Below are 20,893 nucleotides of genomic sequence, written 5' to 3'. Positions count from 1 at the left end.
AGCGGTCCTTTACTCTCTCCTCCTGTGTCCCTCTGTCACCCTCCCTCTCCCCCAAACCAGACCCTCTGATTTTTCCACTAGGTTGGGGGGTAGCTGGACCTATGGTCCTAACACTTAACCCATAGGGATCACCTCCTACTAGAAAATGCTTGCTTGTGATTTCTGACCCCATCATGCCAACCCCTAAGACAGCGACCCTCCCCCATCCCTGCTTCCCATCGCTCCTGACTGTCTACATAGGTGAGTTAATATACATACTACATACTACCGTCTACATACACGGTGCTCTTCCCTGCGCAGTTGTTCACATCAGAAACAGGGGTATCATCCTGACCCCCGCTTTTCCTTTGGCCCAGCCTGCACCGGCGACACCACCACCTGATTCTGGACACCGGCATCTGTGTTTCTCTTTGTCTTTCCCCTTTGACCAACTGGTTCTGTATTTCTGGAATAGAAGTAAGGTGGACACGAGGGTGTTAAAAGCATGCATGGCGGGGGGGATGCCGAACAGTCAGCAGGTTGTGGAGCGCCTTGTTTCTTGCCAGGCCTCAGGGGTGTGAGGAGCTGTTGCAGGTTCATGCAGTGTGTGGTTGAAACAGGCCAGAAAGGGGTGTCCTTGCAGTTGGTGAGCTGAGGAGAGAATGCGTTCGAGAATCCTCCTCAGGGCTGAGTGAGTGAGTGCACATGACAGAGATGGAGAGAATGTGCTAGGAGCCCAGAGGGTGACCAGGCTGGGGAGGCAGGTAGTGGAGCAGGGCCGTTAGTGTGTCTCTCTATGTGTGTGTGTGTGTGTGTGTCGTTCTCTGTGAGTCTCTGCGTGTGTGTGTCTGTGTCTCTGTGTTTGTGTCTTTGTGTCTCTGCCTCTCTGTGTGTCTGTGTGTAGGGGTCTGTGTGTCTACATGTCTGTATTTTGTATCTCTGTTTCTCTGTGTCTGTCTCTTCTGTCTGTGTGCCGCTGTGTGTGGGTCTTTGCGTCTCTGTGCGTATGACTGTCTTTGTCTAACTCAGTGTGTATGTTTGTGTGTGTGTGTCTCTGTGTGTGGCTTTCACACTCTCTACTGCAGCCCACAGTAAAAATACATGTACAGCCCAGGCCAGGCCCCACATCTGTGTACCCGTGTCAGTAAATCAAAGGCACACCCTTGGCGCTTACTAGCGCAGGTCCTGCTGTGCGTGTGGCTTGTATATTTATTTCCTCATGAGTCCTCACAACCCCGTGAGGTGCAGTCAATTTCTCTACTGTGCACACGAGGAAAGCTTGGCCCAGGGAGTTTAGTGACTTGCAGCGCCTCACAGCAGACACGTGGTGGATGGGATCTGACCCCCATTCCCTGGCTGCAGACGCCTGCCCTTTCCCACCCACCGTAGGCGACTCTCACAGAAAAACGTAAATGTACCACAAGACAGTGCTCGCCCTCACTGACGGGGATGCTTTGTGATGTTTGCTGTTGTATCCTATTTGATCCCGCACATGCTGGCCCCGACCCCTCCCCCGCAAACACACAATTGTTTCCTGACCCTCTCTAATCTGTCTCAGTCTGCTTTTTGGAAAATCTGTTAGCTCCTACTTCCCCAGCGCCTCTCAGTGCCTCCCCACCTCCATGCCAGTGGCTGCTCCCCCAGTTCAGGCTCCCTGTGACTTCTTCCCTGGACCTTCTTCCTGGACGGCTCTGAGAATCTCCTAACATTTGTCCTCTATCCATTCTCCACACAGAGACCAAAGTCACCTGAAAAGTACCTTTCTGACCATATCATTCCTGATTTAAATCCCTGAAATAGCCCGTTGCTGTTTGGGGCTTAGTACTCGGTACATGAAGATGGTCAGTAAATGTATGCGGGAATACAGAATTAGCAAACTTGCTGTGTATTTTTCCTCAGGATGAAGATCTCCCATGAAAATATTTTTGAGGTCGACTTTGCAGTGATTGTCACGAGAAAGCTGCCCAGCATCCAGTAAGTGTGGCTTGGACCAGAGGACAGAGCCGGGCAGAGTCAGAGGCAGCGGTCGGGAGGGGGCCGGATGCATGCTGGAGACCTCATTTTAGGGGGCCCTCCCCTTGGACCCCCTCCCCGCTTTCTTGCTGGCCCCGGGACCTCATTCCAACCTGTCGAGCAGTCTTCCACATGCAATACACTCTCCCTTGTGACTGTTCTGTCCATGAACGTCATTTCTCTGAACCTTGAAATGACCTACACTAGTTTCATGATCTGAAATGTTCTGTGTATTTTGTCTACTTCGTTATCTCCAGGGCATAGCGAGGTGCCCAGCCCAGAGCAGATGCGTCGTCAATATTGTTTGAGCGAATGAATGGGAGGCTGAACTTAGTCATTTACAGTCTGTGAGATATTCCGGGGGCCACGCTGACCAGGTTTTAAGGAGTTTGCAGAGTTGTAGAGGGCGAGTTTGTGAATCCTGCTGGGAGCTTTTGTAGCACCGTGTGCAATGCTTCCCATGCATCATCTCACTCAGTGCTCAGAGCAGCCTCGTGAATTCTGGTGGGGAAACCGAGGCACAAAGCAGTGAAGCGAATTTCCATCTCGGCACCTGTGAAGGAAGGGGCGGAGCTGAGATTTAAGCCCTGGCCTCAAGCCCGAGGGTTTGGAAGGGAACTCCCTTCCTTCTTTTTAAATGAGTGATTTCAATAAAATGCCAAGAATTGCCTTTAAAAAAAATTTTGGTGAGCATAAAAGTTTCAGCTTGTCCTTCAAGGATGTCTAATTCTCATCATCTGGAAATAGTTTTCAAGTATGAGGTTGATCTAGTTTACCCTATGAAAACAAGGTTTTCACCCTTTCCAAATACAGGATTCCGTTACAGAAAATATGCTGATCGGTTGCCGTCTGGCATCTGAGGCTGTGCCTCTGCAGACGACGTCCTAGCCTGTTGGGACCCCGAGTGAACTAAGAGGAAGCGGGCTCTCACTCAAGCCCAGAGGTGCTTCTGGGCTGAAAAACGCATTGGCCTTTGTGTATGGTTGTTGTGATGGAGGATTCGGCTCTCTGAGGTCTGATTTTTTGCATATCGTGGAGGAGGGAGTCATCGCATCAACGTTACTGACTTCAAGTCTGAATAGGAGTCCTTTTTTCAGTGAACTGTGAGCGGTGAGCACTGTGTTAAAGATTTTGTTTGAGAAGAGGCAGAAAACTGGAGACGACTTGGAAAACCTGGAACATCGGGAAAATCCTTGCTGACGTATCCTGAGCGATTTCTGAGTGTTCAGTATTTCATGATGAGATTGTGAGTGGGCATCCGATTCGGAGTGTCCTGCTTAGTGACCTCGCCAGAGCCCCGATCCACTGAAGTGTGAGTGCGTGTGCCGAGGGCCAGACGTCAGGAAGCAGAAGGCCCTGTGGAGTGAGTGGCCCTTGCTTTGAACAGGAGCAGGATGTATTTGCCGTTCCTGGAGTGGGTGTTTGCGGTTCTGCTGAAACTGAGCTCCTTGACTCATTTCTCTCTTTCCCATCTTCCCACAGAGTCAAGCCTTTCTTATCACAACCCATTACAGAACTACATTCGGAGGACCCACTTCAAATCGGCAAGTACCCTTAACCTACGTGGTACGATGTGCACTACAGAACGCTCTTTGCTTTTTTCCCCTTTTCCTTTTAAAAGGGGTGTGTGTTTGTGTCTGTGTGTGTGTGTCTGTCTGTCTGTCTGTCTGCACCTGCGAGTGAGCACTTGCGATGTCACGCAGAGTGTACTTCTGCTGATACGTTTACACTGCATCGCATTTACCGTGAAGGAATTTAAAACAGATGTCCATAGGTCCCCGTTCTTCAATCTTTACAAAATGGGTTTCAGTGATTTACAACCAGTGCAAAATAGATTTTTTCCTGAAAATCTCTGTTTCCAGCTTTCCTTGGGAACATCCAATCTGGCAGCATCAGACCCTAAGTCCTAGGTGGCTGCTTCATGGAGGGGGGCTGTCATCCTCCAGTCCCCCCGCACTGCTCCCCGCTGTCTTGTACCTGACCTGCTCCACCTGTTATATCACCTCCTCGGCCCCTGTGCTCCGGGTTTCCCCTCACGTTTTAAGTATGAGTGTTTCCAGCAACTCCCTGCTCACCTCTAAGCCTTTCAGTCCAAGGTAAACCTCTTCCAGAATGTTCCATCGTTTTCAGTCTGTGTCTGGCAGAGTATTCAGGGGGCTTACTAATAATTCAGGTCAGAGGACATGCCCAGAGAGGATGGCCTTCTGGGATGGTGGACACAGATAACACAGGAAACATGAGACAGCGAGACAGGCCTCTGTGCAACCACAGTGCCACAGTCATGCTCCTGGTGAAGAGACTCCCAGAAAGAACATCTCCCCCATCCTTCGTTTCCCTCCTACAGATTATAAGTAGAACCTGTGCAGGCTGTGCCATGTGCTGGCCTGGCTGTTTTCTCCACACTGTCGCTATCATAACTTTCTGTATATTTGGTGAATACTTGTGTCGGAATGATGAAGGAGCTAACGCTTTGCATTACCTTTGATCCATCGATGCAGAAATGTATGAAGTAGAAAGTAAAGACCCTGCATAATCTCTCCCCCCACCAAGATAACCAGTGTTCAGAGTGTTTTCTCCTATGGATGAACAGTACACCTAGAGACGGATAAATATCACACATGAAAACACAAATACAGTCCAGTGCCTGGCACCTAGAAGGGTCAGTAAGTTTTTGCTGAAAGACTGTACATACACATTGAATAAATACATAGGTTGTAGTTCAATATATATCTGTTGAATGAGTGAATCTACATTTCTCAAAATAAATAGATTTATGTATAATTTTAATAAAGCGAATAATTGACACGTCCTGTTTTGTAACTATTCTGGATCCTAGTAACTCATGGCTGTGCTTCTATTGTCATTTATAGCTCTGCCTCATTATTTCTGATGGCTTTCTAGTTCTCCTTTGCATGGAAATTCCTTTTTACTTAATGTATTCAATACTGATGGTCCTTTAGATAGCTGCATTTTATATGGTTTTCTATTAAATAGTGTTGTAGAAAGCACAGGTACACGTGCGTATGTGCAGGAATTGCTGGCTCAAGGAATTGCCCCTTATGAATTCTAATAGCCACTGCCAAACTGTTCTTCAAGATCCTCTTTACTAATTTGTATTTTCACAAGAGTAGATGACGGTTCTCTTTCCCTACAAAAGACACGATGTAATACTTAGTGTATTCTGACCAGCACTCCTTCTCCCCTGCTGGTAACAGCACCCAGTGTTCTCTGGGGGACCAGTACTCCCCCATTGCCATTCCCTGTGGTTTGGGTGGGGCTGACTCCATTTGCATTTCCAGGGCATGGCATGGGACCCAGCCAGACATCTTCAGAGTCTGTCCTGGGGCTCTAGCCACAGTGAAAAGTAGTCTATGTCCCTCTGGGACTTGAACTGAGGAGGGAGGAAACCTGGGTGGGGCAGGGGTGTCTCCTTGTGGACACAGCCTGTCTAGAGAGTGGATCCCCTGGATCCAGCCCTGGCTGCAGCCATAGTCCTTTTGGACTCTGGGTCACATATGAGCCAGTAAAGTTCCCATCTTGGCTTAGGGCAATTCGAGTTGGGTTCTCTTACAAGGAAAAGAGACCTAATCAATAGGAGAGAACATTGAAAGTCGTGCTTACAGATGGGAGGAAAGGCTCTGCTCCAATTTCCTTCTGGTCTGTTTGTTTGGTTTTGGTACCTCTGTCCATTCACTCAGAGTGGAGTGTTGCTCACTGTATTAGCTGTCCCTCTCTAAACACTTGTCTCATGGTCTATAATTATTTCTTGCTTGTCTGTCTCTTCCACAGATCTATTGAGCCCCTTCAGGGCAGAAACTGGGTTGTGTTCACTTGTGATTCTTTAATACCTTGAACAGTACACAGTGTGGCCTCCATAAGTGCCCCTTGATGAATCAGCCATCCTAATTCTCTTCTTTGGGACCCCCCTGTCATGAGACCACCACATAGCCTCATGTCTGTGATACACAAACCATCTTCTGAAACACACTCATCCTCCCATTGTAAACACATCACATCATGAGAACTCCCTCCTTGCAGCCATTCCTCATTCTCCCCCATGTTCGTCCCATGGAACCTTAGTGTGCGGTTGCTGACAAGGTCCTTGTTCTTGGGAAGACAACATGGCCTTTTATGAATGGATAGCACACACGATGGGCATGCCATTCACACACACGACTTCACTCATGGGCGAAGGGGACCTACGCTTTCTAGCCTTCCTCTTGAGTGCAATGCACCCAGAATCCCACTTCTGATGTCTGTCAGTAACACGATAACACAGAATCACAATTCTAGGCTCTCTCCTGCCTCCGTGTTTCCTCCCGAGGCCTTGACAATGACCGGAGTGGAAGGAATACAGATATGTCGAGGAAATCGACAGCAGTGAAGCAAAAGCTTCCCCAGAAAAACAGTTTTGACTTTGGGAGCATAACTGCCACACCCTTCATAGCTCTGTAATAGCCTCGGCTTCCACTGGCATCGAGCAATAAAGATTTTCAAACAGAGTCAAAGGTCAGGGCCAGAATTACAGTCCCAGTGTGAATCACCACTGACTCTATCCAGTTTTCATTTTCCCATACTTGGGCTCACACCGCCAGGGCGGTCTGGTAGGAACTAGATTTACACTGGATTTGATAGTCTTTGTGGAGTTTCTACCCTGTGCTAGGCACCACAGCAGACCCTGGGAGATGAAAGAGAAAGACAGCAAGGGCTCTCAAGGCATTTTGTTTACTGGGGAACAATAACAAGTAAAGAGGCCACTGCATCATAGAAAACCAGGTGCTGTGTGGACTTAGGAACGTTCCCCGGGATGGGGCCATCCATTCTCTGTCGGAGCATCAGGGAAGGCCTTTTAGAGGCAGACACCTTGGCCTGGAGAGCTGAAGAATGAGTAGGAGGCAGCTGCAGGGCTGGTGTGGTGAAAGGAACTCTGGAGAATCTCAGGTAGAGGCTAAGAGGTAAGAATGCTCGGCCTGCTCCATAAACTAGAAGTGGGGCACGTATGGCCAGAATCCAGGTGTGAAGAGAGAAGCTGCTACAGAGGAAGCTGGGGCCAAAGAGGGGCCGACTGGCTTGGTAGCTTGAAAAGGCCCAGAACTGGGGCCCCTGGGTGGCTGAGTTGGTGAAGGCTCTGCCTTCGGCTCAGGTCATGATCCCAGGGTCCTGGGATAGGGCCCCAGGTCAGGCTGCGTGCTCAGTGGGGAGCCTGCTTCCTCCTCTCCCCCTGCAGCTCCCCCTGCTTGTGCTCTTTCTCTGTTAAATAAAATAAATAAATAAATAAATAAATAAATAAATAAATACCTCAGAACTTTGCACAAAAAAAGCAAACACCCCTTTCCTGATACAGTATATAAAGAGGCCAGAATGACAACATGACAAATCAGTCTTGACAGTCATTGAATATTGATTTTACAAGGCATGTTACTAAGAATGCAAAGGGAGGCAGGGGTAAGAAAGCTCACAAGGAATTATCTTAGGATTCATTTACAGATTCTCTGTTGAATCATTGGCCCCCACTCCTGAAGAGGGAGCAGAAGGACAAAGCACAGGCTGATACCCTGTGACATTCCTCCAGGAAACTTCCAACTATCTTAATGTTAATACCTTGCTAGAAGGGAAAACAACCTTAACCTGACAATGGCAAGGTCTCCAGTATCCTCTTTAGCGTAGGAAAGTTCTTTTGAAGCCCTCCCTTTTCTTTCCCTCTCCCAGCTCCCAAGTATGTAATCAGTTGCCCCCACAACCCCATTACAGCAGCTCTTTCTGCCCAGGGATCCTGTCCCAGTGCTTTAAGAAAACCAGCATTTTGCCCTAAAGACGTCTCAAGAATTCTTTCTCGGGCGTTGGCTCGAGATCTCAGCCCACCAAACCTCACCTGCCTTCCAAAACTACATCACTACTATCCTGTCTACCTCCCGCTGGGCATTATTTCTATCATTTCCTACAAATGACAGAAAAGTAGGCAGCACTAGGCTTAGGGCACAGGCATCAACTCTGGTAACAGGATAAATGCACACTAAGGTAATAGGGTGGGGTAGCAACAAAGTTAAACAACAAAACTAAGCCACTAAGCAAAAAGTTATGGTGGGGTGGGGGGGACCCAAACCTTAAACAAGGAAATTGAAGAAATGGGAGGGGAAGTCAAAGTATTTTGGTACAGACACACACACACGGAACTATCCGCACGTGTTCTGGCCAAGTCAAACTCCCCCTTTGACCCAACTTTTGGAAAAAAAAGAAGCAAGAGCTGTGGAAGACTCACACCTTCATGTCTCTGCCCAGCAAAAACAGTCACTAGGTCCAGTACAGCTAACTGCCCTAAAAGACCTTGAAAGATGTGTCCCAGATACCTGGGCACATGACAGTCACCTCCAGGACCTCTCAAAACCACCAGTGGTTCCTGTTCCAACAGCCTGGTGGTCTGCAAACCCTGGTGTCTTCTGTCATTTCATAATGGAGAATGTTTCCTGTCAAGCATGAAAACAGTCCCCAAGAAACCTGGAGAAGGATCTGCTTCCAAATCCAAAGGGAGAAAGGCTTTTTAAAAAGCTATTAAAGAGCTAAACTAAAAGTCGGCCCAAGGCGTTTCCACAATTCTTTCCACCCAGTTCCCAATTTGTCAATATCAAAAACTTGGGCAGTCGGGTCCACAGGGGCCCGGGTTTGGGAACAGCAACACCTGTACAGCCCCTGCATGGACCACCGAAACTCCCTGGGCGCATCCGATGGGCTCTGATCATCCCTTCCTTATTTACTGCCATCAGGCACTTGGACGTGGAGGGTCCGCAGCAGCAGGGCGAACCTGAAAGGCTGAGGACGCCACCCCCAGAGCACAGCGTCCGCCTGGCCTCAGGCACAAGGGTTACCTGAGTTTTCACCCGGGGCCAACCCCGGGGGAGGTCAGGGGAAGGCCGGGGGAGGTCAGGGGAAGGCTCGGGTCCACTCCCTCCTGGGCGATGCTCTGCGGGCCTGGACAATGGGCGGCGGGATGACGACCCACCCCGCTGCTCCCCGGGGGCTCTGGCGCTGGCCCAGAGCTGGGCTCCAGGTCGCGACGTGGCGCAGCCCGGTCCCAGATCCCGCGTGCTGCAAGGCATCGAGCGCGCGGCCCAGAAAACAGCCGGCCCTGCCGAGGCGGCCAGGCCAGCGTCCCCAATCGGCTCATCCCGTGCCAACCCAGATCGGCGCACTCGCCTACCCGCGGTCTAGCTGGCCCCTGCTTCATGCAGTTGGATTGCTTCTTCCTGGTGGAGGCGGCTGACCAAGGGGCTTGGGCAGGGCAGCTTGGGAACCGCTCAGAGGGCTGCATCACCTCAGGGCCCAGGCGGCTGTGGAGCTGTTCCTGGACGGGAGCCCCGCCCTCTCTGCCTCTCATCCAGTGGCACCGCCCACCGGGGGGGCCTTGTGGGACCAGGCAAGGGGTGTGGTTCCCAGCCCCTCCTCCACCCAAGGCCTGAACCCCAGGCCTCTCTGTGAGATGCCAGGAGCCCCCTATCCAGCACGGTCTTCGCCACCGCCCGCGACCCCCTCCCCGGTCTAGGCCGCACACCTGCGGGAGGCAGTTGATGGGTCACAGCGCTCCCGGCCGCCAGTGAACCAGCAAACCCAGGAGTGGGACTCACTGTCCCCGCAGGCTAACGAGGCAGGGAGGGACAGGTCACTCTGGAGCCTCTGGAGGTTGGAAATGCCCAAAGTCTCTTGAGGGCCATGCCTTACACGTGTGTAGACATTTGTCAAATGCACCTAGGACCTTCACTCCTAGGTGGATGGGTGCGTGGGACTGTGTACCTTTCACCTCCATTCAAAAGATTCGGTTGCGTGGAAAGCACACGCCAAAGGAGTTTGTGTACTGTGATACCACTTAGGGGGAAAGTCGAGGGCCAAGTGCATTTTGTGTGGGCAGGCACCTGGGGGCGGTGAGGCAGGAGCATGCACTTGGGACCCGCCCAGGACCGCCATGAAAGCGGGGGAAGAAGCGGAAGGGGCCCAGCCCTGGCGTGAGAAGTCGTGGGGATGAGCGGCTGGGACCGGGACCAGTGGCCAAAGACGGCCTTGGGAAAGACCAAGGCCTTGGCCTTTCCTAAGGACCTGGTCTGCAGAGGGGAGGGGGGCCGGGCCCACGCAAGCGTTGCCTAGAAACGCTTATTGTCTTGGGATTCTTAGGCTCGCGCAGGCAGGGGTTCTGGGACACTTGGCGGGGTAGTCCGACTGCACTGGACGCTTTTTCACAGCGGACCAGGACAGTTTTATGACCCGCAGAGATGTTGCCTTGGGTTGGTGGCCTGGGCTCTGGCCTAGACCATTCCCCAGGGGAAGTGGATGGCAGAGAGCCTTGCTTCACCAGCCACATTGATTTCACCGGGCACGTGGGAAAGGGAACTTCCACTGGCGAGGAGATGGACTTCGCCGACCTCATCACATCACAGGCACAAATCAGCAGACTCCTGAAGGACATCGAAACACTGGAGGCTGAGGTTAGTCACTGGAGGCGTTTGTCTCAGTCGTCATCAAAGATACTAGACTCCAGTGAAATTTGGAAACTGAAGACCACCATCAGGGACCTAGAACAACAACGGATGAAGAAGCTAGACGAACACCAACTTGAAGTATCGGTATTACAGAGTCTCCACAAGAAGCAACTGGCCGACGTCATTGAGAGGCACCGCCAACAACTACGTGAGTATGAGCAAAGGGAAAGTGAGCTTGGACGGGTGGAGCAACAACTTGCAGAGATGGAGCGGCTGAACGACAATCTGAACAACGTTGCTTCTGATGTCAGAGCAGAAAACCAGAAGTTGGTTTTGGCACTCCAAGATGTAAGACACCAGCTGGAAGAATCGATTCTCCGTAACAACGAGGAGTGTCTGGAAAACAACATTGCTGTGAGGGCTTTAAAGATCGAAAAAGGGCGGTTAGTAGCGAAATTGTATCGGACTGAGAAGAAGGCGTTGGAAGAGAAGAGGAAGTACAAGCAAACCATCAAGAAATTGTTACCTTTAGAGCATGCACGTTTGATCCAACTCATGCAAGAGAAAGACCTGGAAATATTCCACCTCCAAAAGAAGATCGAGCAGATGGACGCCGACCACAGAGAAACCAAGGACATGCTGTCCTCTGCTTTGGAGGAGCAGAAGCAATTGACACAGGTCATTAAAGAAAAAGCCTCAAGAAGCAATGACCTTTTAGAGCAAACCGTGGAGGACAAAGACATGCGTCTCACCTCCGTGACCGCCGAAAATCATCATCTGAAAGAAGAACTGGAGCGCCTGAGACAACAGAGTCGCCCTGTACCTGACCCTAAAATCCTCGAACTGGAGTGTGAAGTCTTCCAACTGAACGAGTTAAAAGATGACCTCGAGGAGGAAGTAAAGGAACAACAGAAGATCATTCACAACCAGCAGCAGGGGAAGATAAGACTGCTTCAGTCTCTACAGGAGCAGAAGCAGAAAGTGGACCATCTTCAATCCCAGCAGGAGCAGCTGCATATTGAACGCGCTCAGCTCCTTGCAGCGAAAGACCAGGAGATTCAGAATTTGCAAGACACATTAGGCCAAATGAAAGCCCAGCTGCCTGACAAAAGCCAGCACATTGCAGCAGAGCACTGTGACGACGTTCAAGTCACAAGCAGTCAGCCTCTTCCTAGAGAGAACGGAAGTGAGAAGCTTGATCCATCTAAAGGCGAAACTCAAAGATCAGTCCAAGGAATAAAAGAGCAAGAAGTGGAGATGAAGCTTCTAACTGAACAGAACATCCGATTGACCGAACACATCGATCGGGTGTCCAAAGAGGAGATTGGTAAACTAACTCAGATTATCCAGCAGAAGGATTTGGAGATCGAGGGTCTTTCCAGCAGAATCTCTGCAGCTTCTCAGCGCCAGCGCGTGGACGTGGAGCGACTTCAGCAGCAATTGCAAGAGTGTGCTTCGAAAAGCGACCAAGTGTTGGCTGTCTTAAATGAGAAAACGAGGGAGAATAGCCATCTGACAAGGGAGTATCAGAAAATGACAGAGAGACTTGCTGCCAAAGAAGCAGAGCTCCAGAGGATGCAAGAGGAAAATCGGAAACTGTCCCCGAGAATTGAATGTAGTGGTCAGGAGATGTTTAGAGAAACGATTCAGAATTTATCACACATTATTCGAGAAAAAGACCTCGAAGTGGATGCCTTAAGTCAGAAATGTCAGACTTTATTGACCATCCTGCAGACCTCCAGCACTGGTGATGAGGTTCGCGGCGTTCACATCGATCAGTTCAAGGAGCTTCTGCGGGAACGGGACACGTTCAAACAGCGAGTGAAGATCATGGAAGAGTGGAAAGAGCAGGTGATGACCACGGTCCAAAACATGAAGCAGGAGTCACCCCAGCTTCAGAGCGATCTTCGCCAGCTCCAGGCGCAGGCTTGCCCTGGCAGCGAGGAGGATTCCAAACTGCAGGCGACCTCTATGGACCTGATCCAGACTTACAGAGGCAAGGAAATAACCTTAGAACACTTAGAGAAGGACCTGGCACGAATTCAGCTCAGCATCGGGGAGAATTGCCACGCCAAGGATCTCCTTTTAGGGAAACTGGATGCGATTTTCCTGCAGCCCTCCCCCGACTCCTCAGAGCCAGCTGACTCTCTGAAGGCCGTGACATCTGACGTAGTGAGCCAGTCTTCTCAGTTGCGCCAAGAGGAGGTAGAAGAGCTAAGAAAATCAATGCAAGAAAAAGATACAATGATTCGAACCCTCCAGGAAGAGAAGCAGAGATGGATGGATTCCGTGTCGGCCGCGTCCCCAGGAGAAGGCAAACAACAGGAACACGGGGATTCCGACATGGAGCCGCTGAAGGAGAAACAGGCCGTTCTGCAAAACTTCATTCCGGATCAAGAGCTCCGACTGCAAGCGAAAAGTGAGGAATTGCTTTCTTTGCAGGAGAAGTTCAGTAGCCAAGTGAGTGAAAATGACCTTTTGAGGCAGGCAGTCACCGATTTGAAGGAGAGACTAGCAGATTTTGAAACGGATGTGTGTCAACTGAAAGAGGAAAATGCAAAGCTCGTGGAAACGTGTAGAGAAAAGGAAATGGAAAATCAGGCCTTGCAAGAGACCAACAGGCGGCTTTCCATGCTGCCGAGAGAGGAGGAATCCCAGTCCGCTGCGGTGGAAGAGAAGGCACTTGCTTTGGAGCAAGTATTGCGAGGGAAAGAAGAGGGCGAGACCGGGGAAGCGAAGCGGCTCGTCGATGCAGTTGCATCCGTGCAGGACCAGACAGTTGTGTGTCCACAGGAGAGAGAGGAAGTCCTGCTGGCACTGACACAGAAACAAATGGAAACCTGTGCCCTCCAGAAGGAGGTGCACCATTTACGGGAGAGAGAATCACGCCTCACCCAGGAGCTGGAGAGACGGCGTCACGTCGCTTCAGAAGCCGAAGATTCTCGTCGCCGCGAAGCTTTGGTCTCAGAAGGCAAAGTGGCTCAGCTCAGAGAGGAAGTGACGGTCTTGCAGGGAAAGCTCGTTTTGTCTTCCACGGCCTTGGAAAACGCGAGCCATCGAGCCAGTGTGCAGGTGCAGTCGCTGCGGGAGCAATTGCACATGGTCACCCAGCAGAAAGAGGAAGCCGCCTTCCAGCTTGCAGCCTCCCAGGAGGAAGGGAGGCAGTACGGTCACGTTCTAGCCGCCCTCAAGCTGGAACTCGCCGAGTGGATGGAAAAGGCAGACAGCCTAGAAGGGAAACTGAAGTCATTGCAGGGACGCTTCCAGAAAGCAAAGGCTGACTTGGGTCTGAAGGAAGACCAGCTCCAAGAAGTCAAGAAACAGAACGAGGTCCAGCAGGAAGTCCTGGAGGACACCCAGAAGAAACTGATGGACTTAGTAAGTAAGTCCGAAGGCATGGTGGACAAAACCCTCCTGAGGAGACTCTTCGTGGGCTCTTTGCAAGCACCTGATGCCGACCGGCAGGAAGCCTTAAGGTTGATGGCAGGCACGCTGGGGATCCAAGAAGACCAGATGCGCCAGCTGTTCAGTGAAAGGCCAGGTGGGGTTACCAGCTGGGTGACTGGGGGGCCTGGATCCAGAAGCGCCCCCAACACACCTGGGAAACCAAGTCACCGAGCTATGGCCAACAATTCTTTTTCAGGACTTTTCGTCCAGTTTCTAGAAGCGGAATCACATTCAGCTTCTCCACCACCTAAACCCTCTGCTCATGACGTGAAGCCCCCAGATTCAGGAGGAAGGGGAAAAGTGGCTAAGAAACAAGGCCCCCAACATCTGAACACTGCCCTAGGATCCACACCCCGAAAAAAAGATGTGAAGCCCCGCACCACAGCTGTGTCTCTCATTACCCCCCCCAGGACCAGAAACGGATGGATCGGAGCACCTTCTTCTAAATGCTGTCACTGATGCTTTCCCCACATACACGCCCCAAATACTGTCACCTGCCACGAAGGTTGGAATGGCGGCCACAGGCCCCTCAAAGAAATAGACGATTCTCAAGCCGGAGAGGAGACGGCGCTTTGAAGAACGCAAGTCACTCTGTGTGTCTACCTTAGCCCAAAATGGCCTTTTGCAAAACGTAATGTATTTGCAGTTTTGCTTTCAGCTTAATAAAAATATTCTTTTATGACTTAACAAGAACAGAGGTCTTTTAATGACTGCAGAGGTATTCCCCAAACTGAAAACAGTGGTGACTTCTTATGAGAGTAGACATTGGTGGGGTTGGAGGCTGTGGTCCAAGGATACTTCCAATATTGTTTGTAATGCTGTAATGTTTTCACAAGGAGCAGGTATCTACATATACCCTGGGTAAGGAACACATCAACTGGTTTTAATGTTCCGAACTTACCAAATACACGAACACACACACCTTGTACGAGAAACAAGGTGAACAGCATGAAAGTACAAGATGCGTACGATTTAAAAAAAAATGTAAATTTGCTTGACCCCCGCTAAGTCCCATTTCTCTCTCTTTTTTTTTTCATTTTTAATTTTTGTTCCATTTGTTTTTCTGTTGCCTAGGAAATCACTCTATGGGTAACCTGATTTCTCTCCGGCCTTTTAGAAATATATGTGTATTTGCCTATTTGGGAGTATAGTATTTTCTGACTTTTTTTTTTTTTTAAATCACTCTGCCTTAGAGATCTTCCAAAATGTGAATGAATTCCAATTTGTTCTTTAAAAGAAAACCCAGCATTTTATGGATATACCCTAAATTATTTAACTAGCTCCTATCATCAGGATTTAAGCGATTTTTATTCCAAATGTCCATGATGGACTGCCTAGTCCATTTTCTCAAAAGCCACTCCAAATCTTCATTTGCAGTTCAAGGCTAATTGCTCCATTGTATGCAGGAAACCATCCATTCAGACCTCTTTGCATTTTTACTTTAAGGTTTTACTTGTTTATTTGCCACAGAAAGTAGGGGAAGAGCACAGGCTGCAGGAGCTGCAGAGGGAGAGGGAGAAATAGGCCCGCAGCTGAGCAGGGAGCCCTATGTGGGGCTCAATCCTGGGACCCTAGGATCGTGACCCGAGCCAAAGGCAAACACGCAACCAACTGAGCCACCCAGGTGCCCCAATACTGAGTCTTCATCTGAGGTTTTCCGTCACAGTGGATTCTGCTGTCTCCATGTCAATTTCAACCCGCACTGAGACTTTTAAGGTGTAGGACAGGTGCTTCCCTAGGAAGTGAAGTTGGCACCCGAGCAAGAGTGAGAGGCGGTCGTCAAAACCAAATGTATCAATTCCATTGATGTTCACTCAGTTGATCCCATGGGAATCTCTAGGTGTCCAAGGGTAGAAGGAAGGGCTGACGTCCTCCAGCACCATGGAGTCTGGCAATGGACTGTGGACAGAGGCACCACCCCCAGCCTCAGGTAGGATAAGCAGACTTTGGCTTCAGCCTGTAGCAAGAAGGCCTTGCTAACTATATTGAGCTGGTGGGCGGTACCATGACCCACGGAATAACAGACAGCTGGATATGAAGGCTCAGAATCCGTGAGAGTCTCTATTTCCAGGAGAGCCCAGTGCCTGGCCAGCAATTGTTGCTTTCATGGTCTATAACCCAGGGCCAAGGAGGGCCGTTTCTTGCATTGGGAACCCATGGACAATTTACAGATACCATGGGTGGTCCAGGGACTCCAGAAAGTGGGAGAGGAGGTTGCTAAGGCCTTTTCACTAGGGCACTAACAGGGGATTTTTTAAAAAGTTTATTTATGTGTTTGAGAGAGAACTTGAGCTGGCAGAGGAATCCAAAGGAGAGGGAGAAACAGGCTCCCCACTTAGTAGGGAGCCGAATGTGGGGTTCTATCTCAGGACCCCGAGATCATGACCTGAGTCAAAGGCAGACGCTTCACCAACTGAGCCACCCAGTCCCCCCTAACAGGGGATTTTAACTTGGACCGATCCTAGAGCCTTTTGTTGAAGGGAGCCCCACCCAACGTGGGCTCATTTACAAGTAACAGCATAAATGGGTTTCAGTAAAATTTATAAACAAGAAATAAGTTGTGTCCAGAACCCAAAAAATACTGAGCGATGTTTGACTCGTATGTCCTTTTTTCTTTTTAAAGATTTTACTTAGTTACCAGAGAGAAAGCGCAGAAGAGTGAGTGCACAAAGGGTGGGTGGGGCAGAGGGAGAGGGAGAAGCTGGCTTCCCAGTGAGCAGGGAGCCCTATGTGGGGCTTGTTCCCAGGATCCTGGGATCACGACCTGAACCAAGGCAGACACTTAACCCACAGAGCCACCCCAGCGCGCCTGCACTTGTATGTCCTTAACAAGTGTGTCAAACAAATGTCCTCACAGTAGGATGTCACAAAAGTGATGTCATACCTATGTTCCTGGAGAAAGATGGGTGCAGTAAGTTCCTGCCCTCAAGGATTGTGTGTGATAAGAGTGTGGTTTGGGTGCCCTGTGCATAACAAGGTAAAACATGTCGCCTTCAAATTCAAGATGTTGAAATAGGCACTGAACAGAACATATTGGCCAAATATATAATAGCAAAATATTTACCACTTTTAAATTTGTTGGTCTCCCTTGTGAGTTTTATTTTTAAAAGATCTTATTTATTTTAGAGATTGAGAGAGAGAGAGAGAGAGAGAGAGAGTAAAAGAGGGGGGAGGTGAGGGGCAGGGGGAGAGAGAATCCCAGGTTGATTCCACCCTGAGCACAGAGTCCAGCAAGAGGCTCAATCCTATGACTCTGATATCATGACCTGTGCCAAAAGTTTAACTGACTGTGCCACCCAGCTGCCCCTAGGCAGTCTCAGAGTTTTAATGGGACCAGGGTATATTCTAATCAGGTATGGTAAGAAAGGAAGATATAGAAATAACTGTCACAATGGAAGAAGCTCTTTAGAAACACAGATCCCAAGAAAGGAGGTCATGAGAGCCATGAAGGGCCATCCAGGGAAGCACCAGGGTCAGTCAGGAGAAAGAGGGAGTGAAGGGAAAATGTGGGCAAGAGCCTTCACTGTGGTTTCCACGGGAAGGGACAGGTGAGGCAGGGTGAGCACGTTTAAGACTGGTTAGTTGGAATAATTTCAGTGGGCCTGGGCCACAGTGGTGTCTGGAGTAGTCTGTCCCTGCCCTGGGGTGATCAGGGCAGGGGATGGTGGCCCAGAGTGTAAGAGCTTCTTAGAGGGAGTGGTTGGGGGCAAAGGCCCTGAATTGGTTGGTTTACATGTGAAAGGTGTGCTCAGAGGCAAGCTGTGGACCATCTCCAAAAATTAACTATGCCTGTCAGGGACAGTCCCTCCAAAGTCACCAAGGCCTGAGATGTCAAAGCATTAACTACAGAAGCTAGAGAATGCAGTTATTTTACTAGTATAACCATCGTTTGAACCCTCGTATTAAGTCCATGAAGGTTAGCCAACCCGCATGTCTTAGCAGACATTAAGTTAATTCAGATTGCATGGTGCACTGGGTGTTATATGCAAGTAATGAATCATGGAACTTTACATCAAAAACTGGGGATGTACTGTATGGTGACTAACATAATAAAAATATTATTATTAAAAAAATAAAGTTAATTCAGAATTATGTTGTAGGGACAATAGCCAATTGGCCTCCTTTTATCTTTTGCCATACAAATAATTTTAGTAAATTTGGATTTTTTTTTAAGATTTTATTTATTCATTTGAGAGAGAGCAAGAAGTGTGACAGAGCAGGAGCTAGGGGGCGTGGCAGGGAGAGGCAGAGGGAGAAGCAGACTGACTCCCTGTCCAGCAGGGAGCCTGACATGGGGCTCAATCCCAGAATCCGGGGATCAGGACCCTAGGAGAAGGCGGGCACCTAATCGTCTGAGCCACCCAGACGTCCCTGTAAATTTTGGATTTCCAATTGGGTCAAATTGTGACACTATGTTGAATTAATTTGGGGTGGGGGGGAGGGTTCCATTCCTCCTTATTGTCAGTTTATTTATTCCTGGATTTACGTGGGGGGCGGGGGAGTGTCTTTTTACGCTGCTCATCTTTCCTGTTTTTTCTTCCGGAGAGTCTCCAATCAGCATCATCAGGGTTGGAGCCTCTGTCATGGCAATAGCTGTATGGTTTCAAGTCTCTTGACTTAAGTCAGGGTGTGAATTGATACCTTCACTGTGCCACAGGGGTGCCGTGGATCTTTCCCCCATAACCCTGAGGATCCGGATCTTGTGCTAAACAGGTTTGGGCAGCGAGTGGTCAGTGAAAGAGCACAGGACCCACAGCCCAGACGCTGATGAAGCAAAACCATCTTCTGCTACAGCCTTTCTCTCCCGTGGACTGCTTCCCCTCCCCACTGTTCCTGCTCTGCAGATTGCCTCAGGATAGTTTTTCATTTCTAGCCACATAAAGTCATGAGTTTTGGGTTCTGTCTCCAATCACACATGGTGCACATGTTCTGGGTGTTTATGGGGAAAGGGAGCTGGGGGGTAGCGCCATGGCTGACTGTCCTCTTCCTGTGGGAATGCCAGTCCATCTCCCCAGTGTTGGAGTCCACAGCCAGGAAGACCATTTTGTCTGTGGCCGGAGTGGGAGCCTTAAGCCTCTCGATCACATCTAGAGTCCTTCGACAGGCTGGGAAGTAACAACACTAAGAGAAATGCAAGTGTGTGGCTGAGAGGGTTGCACTGGGAGAGAAGTGGAACACCAAACACCCCCCCCCCACTTTTGTGTTTCTCATCAGCTCCTGGGCCCTGGGCTGCCATGGATGTGCACCTCAAAATTCTGAGGGCTCAGGAGGACACAGGGTAACAGGGAAAGGAGTGGTAGCTTGGGAGACAGGCAAGGCCACTCCCTTTGCCTGAACCACAGTGCTCATGAGGCAGCCACGGAGCCATTCTTATGTCTCCCTGGGGTCGTGGTCTCCTTCCTTTCCACCAACACCAGAGAGGGTCATCCCCAGGACTGTGCTTGGGGTGCGCTTTCCCCAACAGGATCTGCGTGTCTGCCCCAGCACTGGCCCAGCTCCCAGTCGGTGGAACTCAAGCACACCAGTCAGCATGTGTGGTTGCGGACCTCAGCAGGGAGTCTTGGAGACCCATACAGGCCAGATGCAGGTCACATTCATGGCACCTCACGCCTAGATACAGTCAGTTCACATTGGTTCTCACCTTGGTGGCAAAGATGGGACATTAGTTTGGAAACGGATGGTGACTTCCATTTGAAAAACAGAACAGGAGCTAACACACAAGCTGGCCAGCGATGGCCAGTTCCCTCCCAGATAGTGCTTGTCACCTCTGAGGCTAGTTAGCTAACAAAGGAACAGTTCACGCTGTCCCCATGTCCTCAGTTAAGGTGGGCCTCCTTGTTTGTGATGCCACTTGTTTTATTCACCTTCTCCTCAGTTCCCTGGTGAGAGAGAGCTTCCTGTTGCAAACCTGTGGGGATCACCTGACACCCGACAGCTGTGATTGACAGCAGTTCACTAGTCACATATGCTCACAGTTCAGGGGTAGGATCCCCCACACTGTGCAGGGCTGCACAGGGATTGCTCTTGGGAACACAGAGAATAAGCAGGGGCTTGGAAGGCAAGACTGTGTCCTAAAGGTGGAGGGGGGCTGCAAGTCCTGGTTCTGATGGGAGGGTATGAGTGGCTTGCTTGAAGAATTTAGTGGGCTTCTAGGGAACTGAATGCTGCTCCTCAAAAATCAACAGGCACCATGTCTGGTCCCTGTGGTGAGAAGGGTTTTTGTTTAGGAGACCTTACTTTGCATTTGGCCATGTGAGCCCCTCCTTAATTTTCCCAGGCATCAAGACAGCCCTTAGTATGGAATCTTAATTTCAGGCTTATGCCACAAGAGGGTATGAAAATCTAATTCTTCTTAGAACTAATAACGGAGTTTCACGGTGAAACAGTACACAGAATAAACACATACAGTAAGTTGTACTGCTATATACTAGATATGAACATGTGGGCACCACAATCAAACACACTCACAATTAGTAATAAAACTATACTTGGGGATAAATCTAACAAGGCATGTCCAGGAGTCACATGCTGAAAGGTATTTAGCACTGATAAAGGAAATCAAAGATACAAATACATGGAGAGATACACAATACTCGTGAATTGTAAGATTAAGCGTAGTAAAGATGTTAACTCTCTCCAGATTTTTTTTTAAGATTTTATTTATTTATTTGACAGAGATAGAGACAGCCGGCGAGAGAGGGAACACAAGCAGGGGGAGTTGGAGAGGAAGAAGCAGGCTTGTAGCGGAGGAGCCTGATGTGGGGCTCGATCCCAGAACGCCGGGATCACGCCCTGAGCCGAAGGCAGACGCTTAACCGCTGTGCCACCCAGGCGCCCCTCTCTCCAGATTTATAGAGAGATTTAATGCAATTGCTGTAAAATCCAGTAAGGTTTTCTTTTTTTTTCCTTTTTTGTCGTGATAGATAAGATTATTCAAAAACGTAATGTGGAAAGACAAAGGGATTAGAGTAGTTTCAAAAACAATTTAA

General features: G+C 49.6%; 1 protein-coding gene across 12 annotated transcripts in view; it reads left to right on the top strand.

Annotated features, from left to right (window-relative positions):
• LOC125283437 (thyroid receptor-interacting protein 11-like) overlaps positions 1 to 14,591 on the top strand; it is a 50,181-nt gene extending 35,590 nt beyond the window's left edge. For 5 of the 12 annotated variants that reach the window (XM_057307571.1, XM_048224823.2, XM_057307567.1 and 2 more), the window contains 2 exons: positions 1,879 to 1,953; positions 2,806 to 14,591. In XM_057307571.1, the coding sequence (XP_057163554.1) occupies positions 10,251 to 14,363 (4,113 nt within the window). In that variant the 5' untranslated portion in view covers positions 1,879 to 1,953; positions 2,806 to 10,250 and the 3' untranslated portion in view covers positions 14,364 to 14,591. The remainder of the gene's footprint in view (positions 1 to 1,878; positions 1,954 to 2,805) is intronic. The other 7 variants (XM_057307566.1, XM_057307568.1, XM_057307565.1 and 4 more) reach the window with 4 other exon arrangements.
• The last annotated feature ends 6,302 nt before the right edge of the window (positions 14,592 to 20,893 follow it).

This window comes from Ursus arctos, unplaced genomic scaffold (genome assembly GCF_023065955.2).
Source record: "Ursus arctos isolate Adak ecotype North America unplaced genomic scaffold, UrsArc2.0 scaffold_50, whole genome shotgun sequence".
In the NCBI taxonomy this organism is placed as follows: Eukaryota; Metazoa; Chordata; class Mammalia; order Carnivora; family Ursidae; genus Ursus; species Ursus arctos.
Note: the sequence above shows the minus strand (reverse complement) of the source record. Positions and strands in the feature narration are given on the sequence as shown.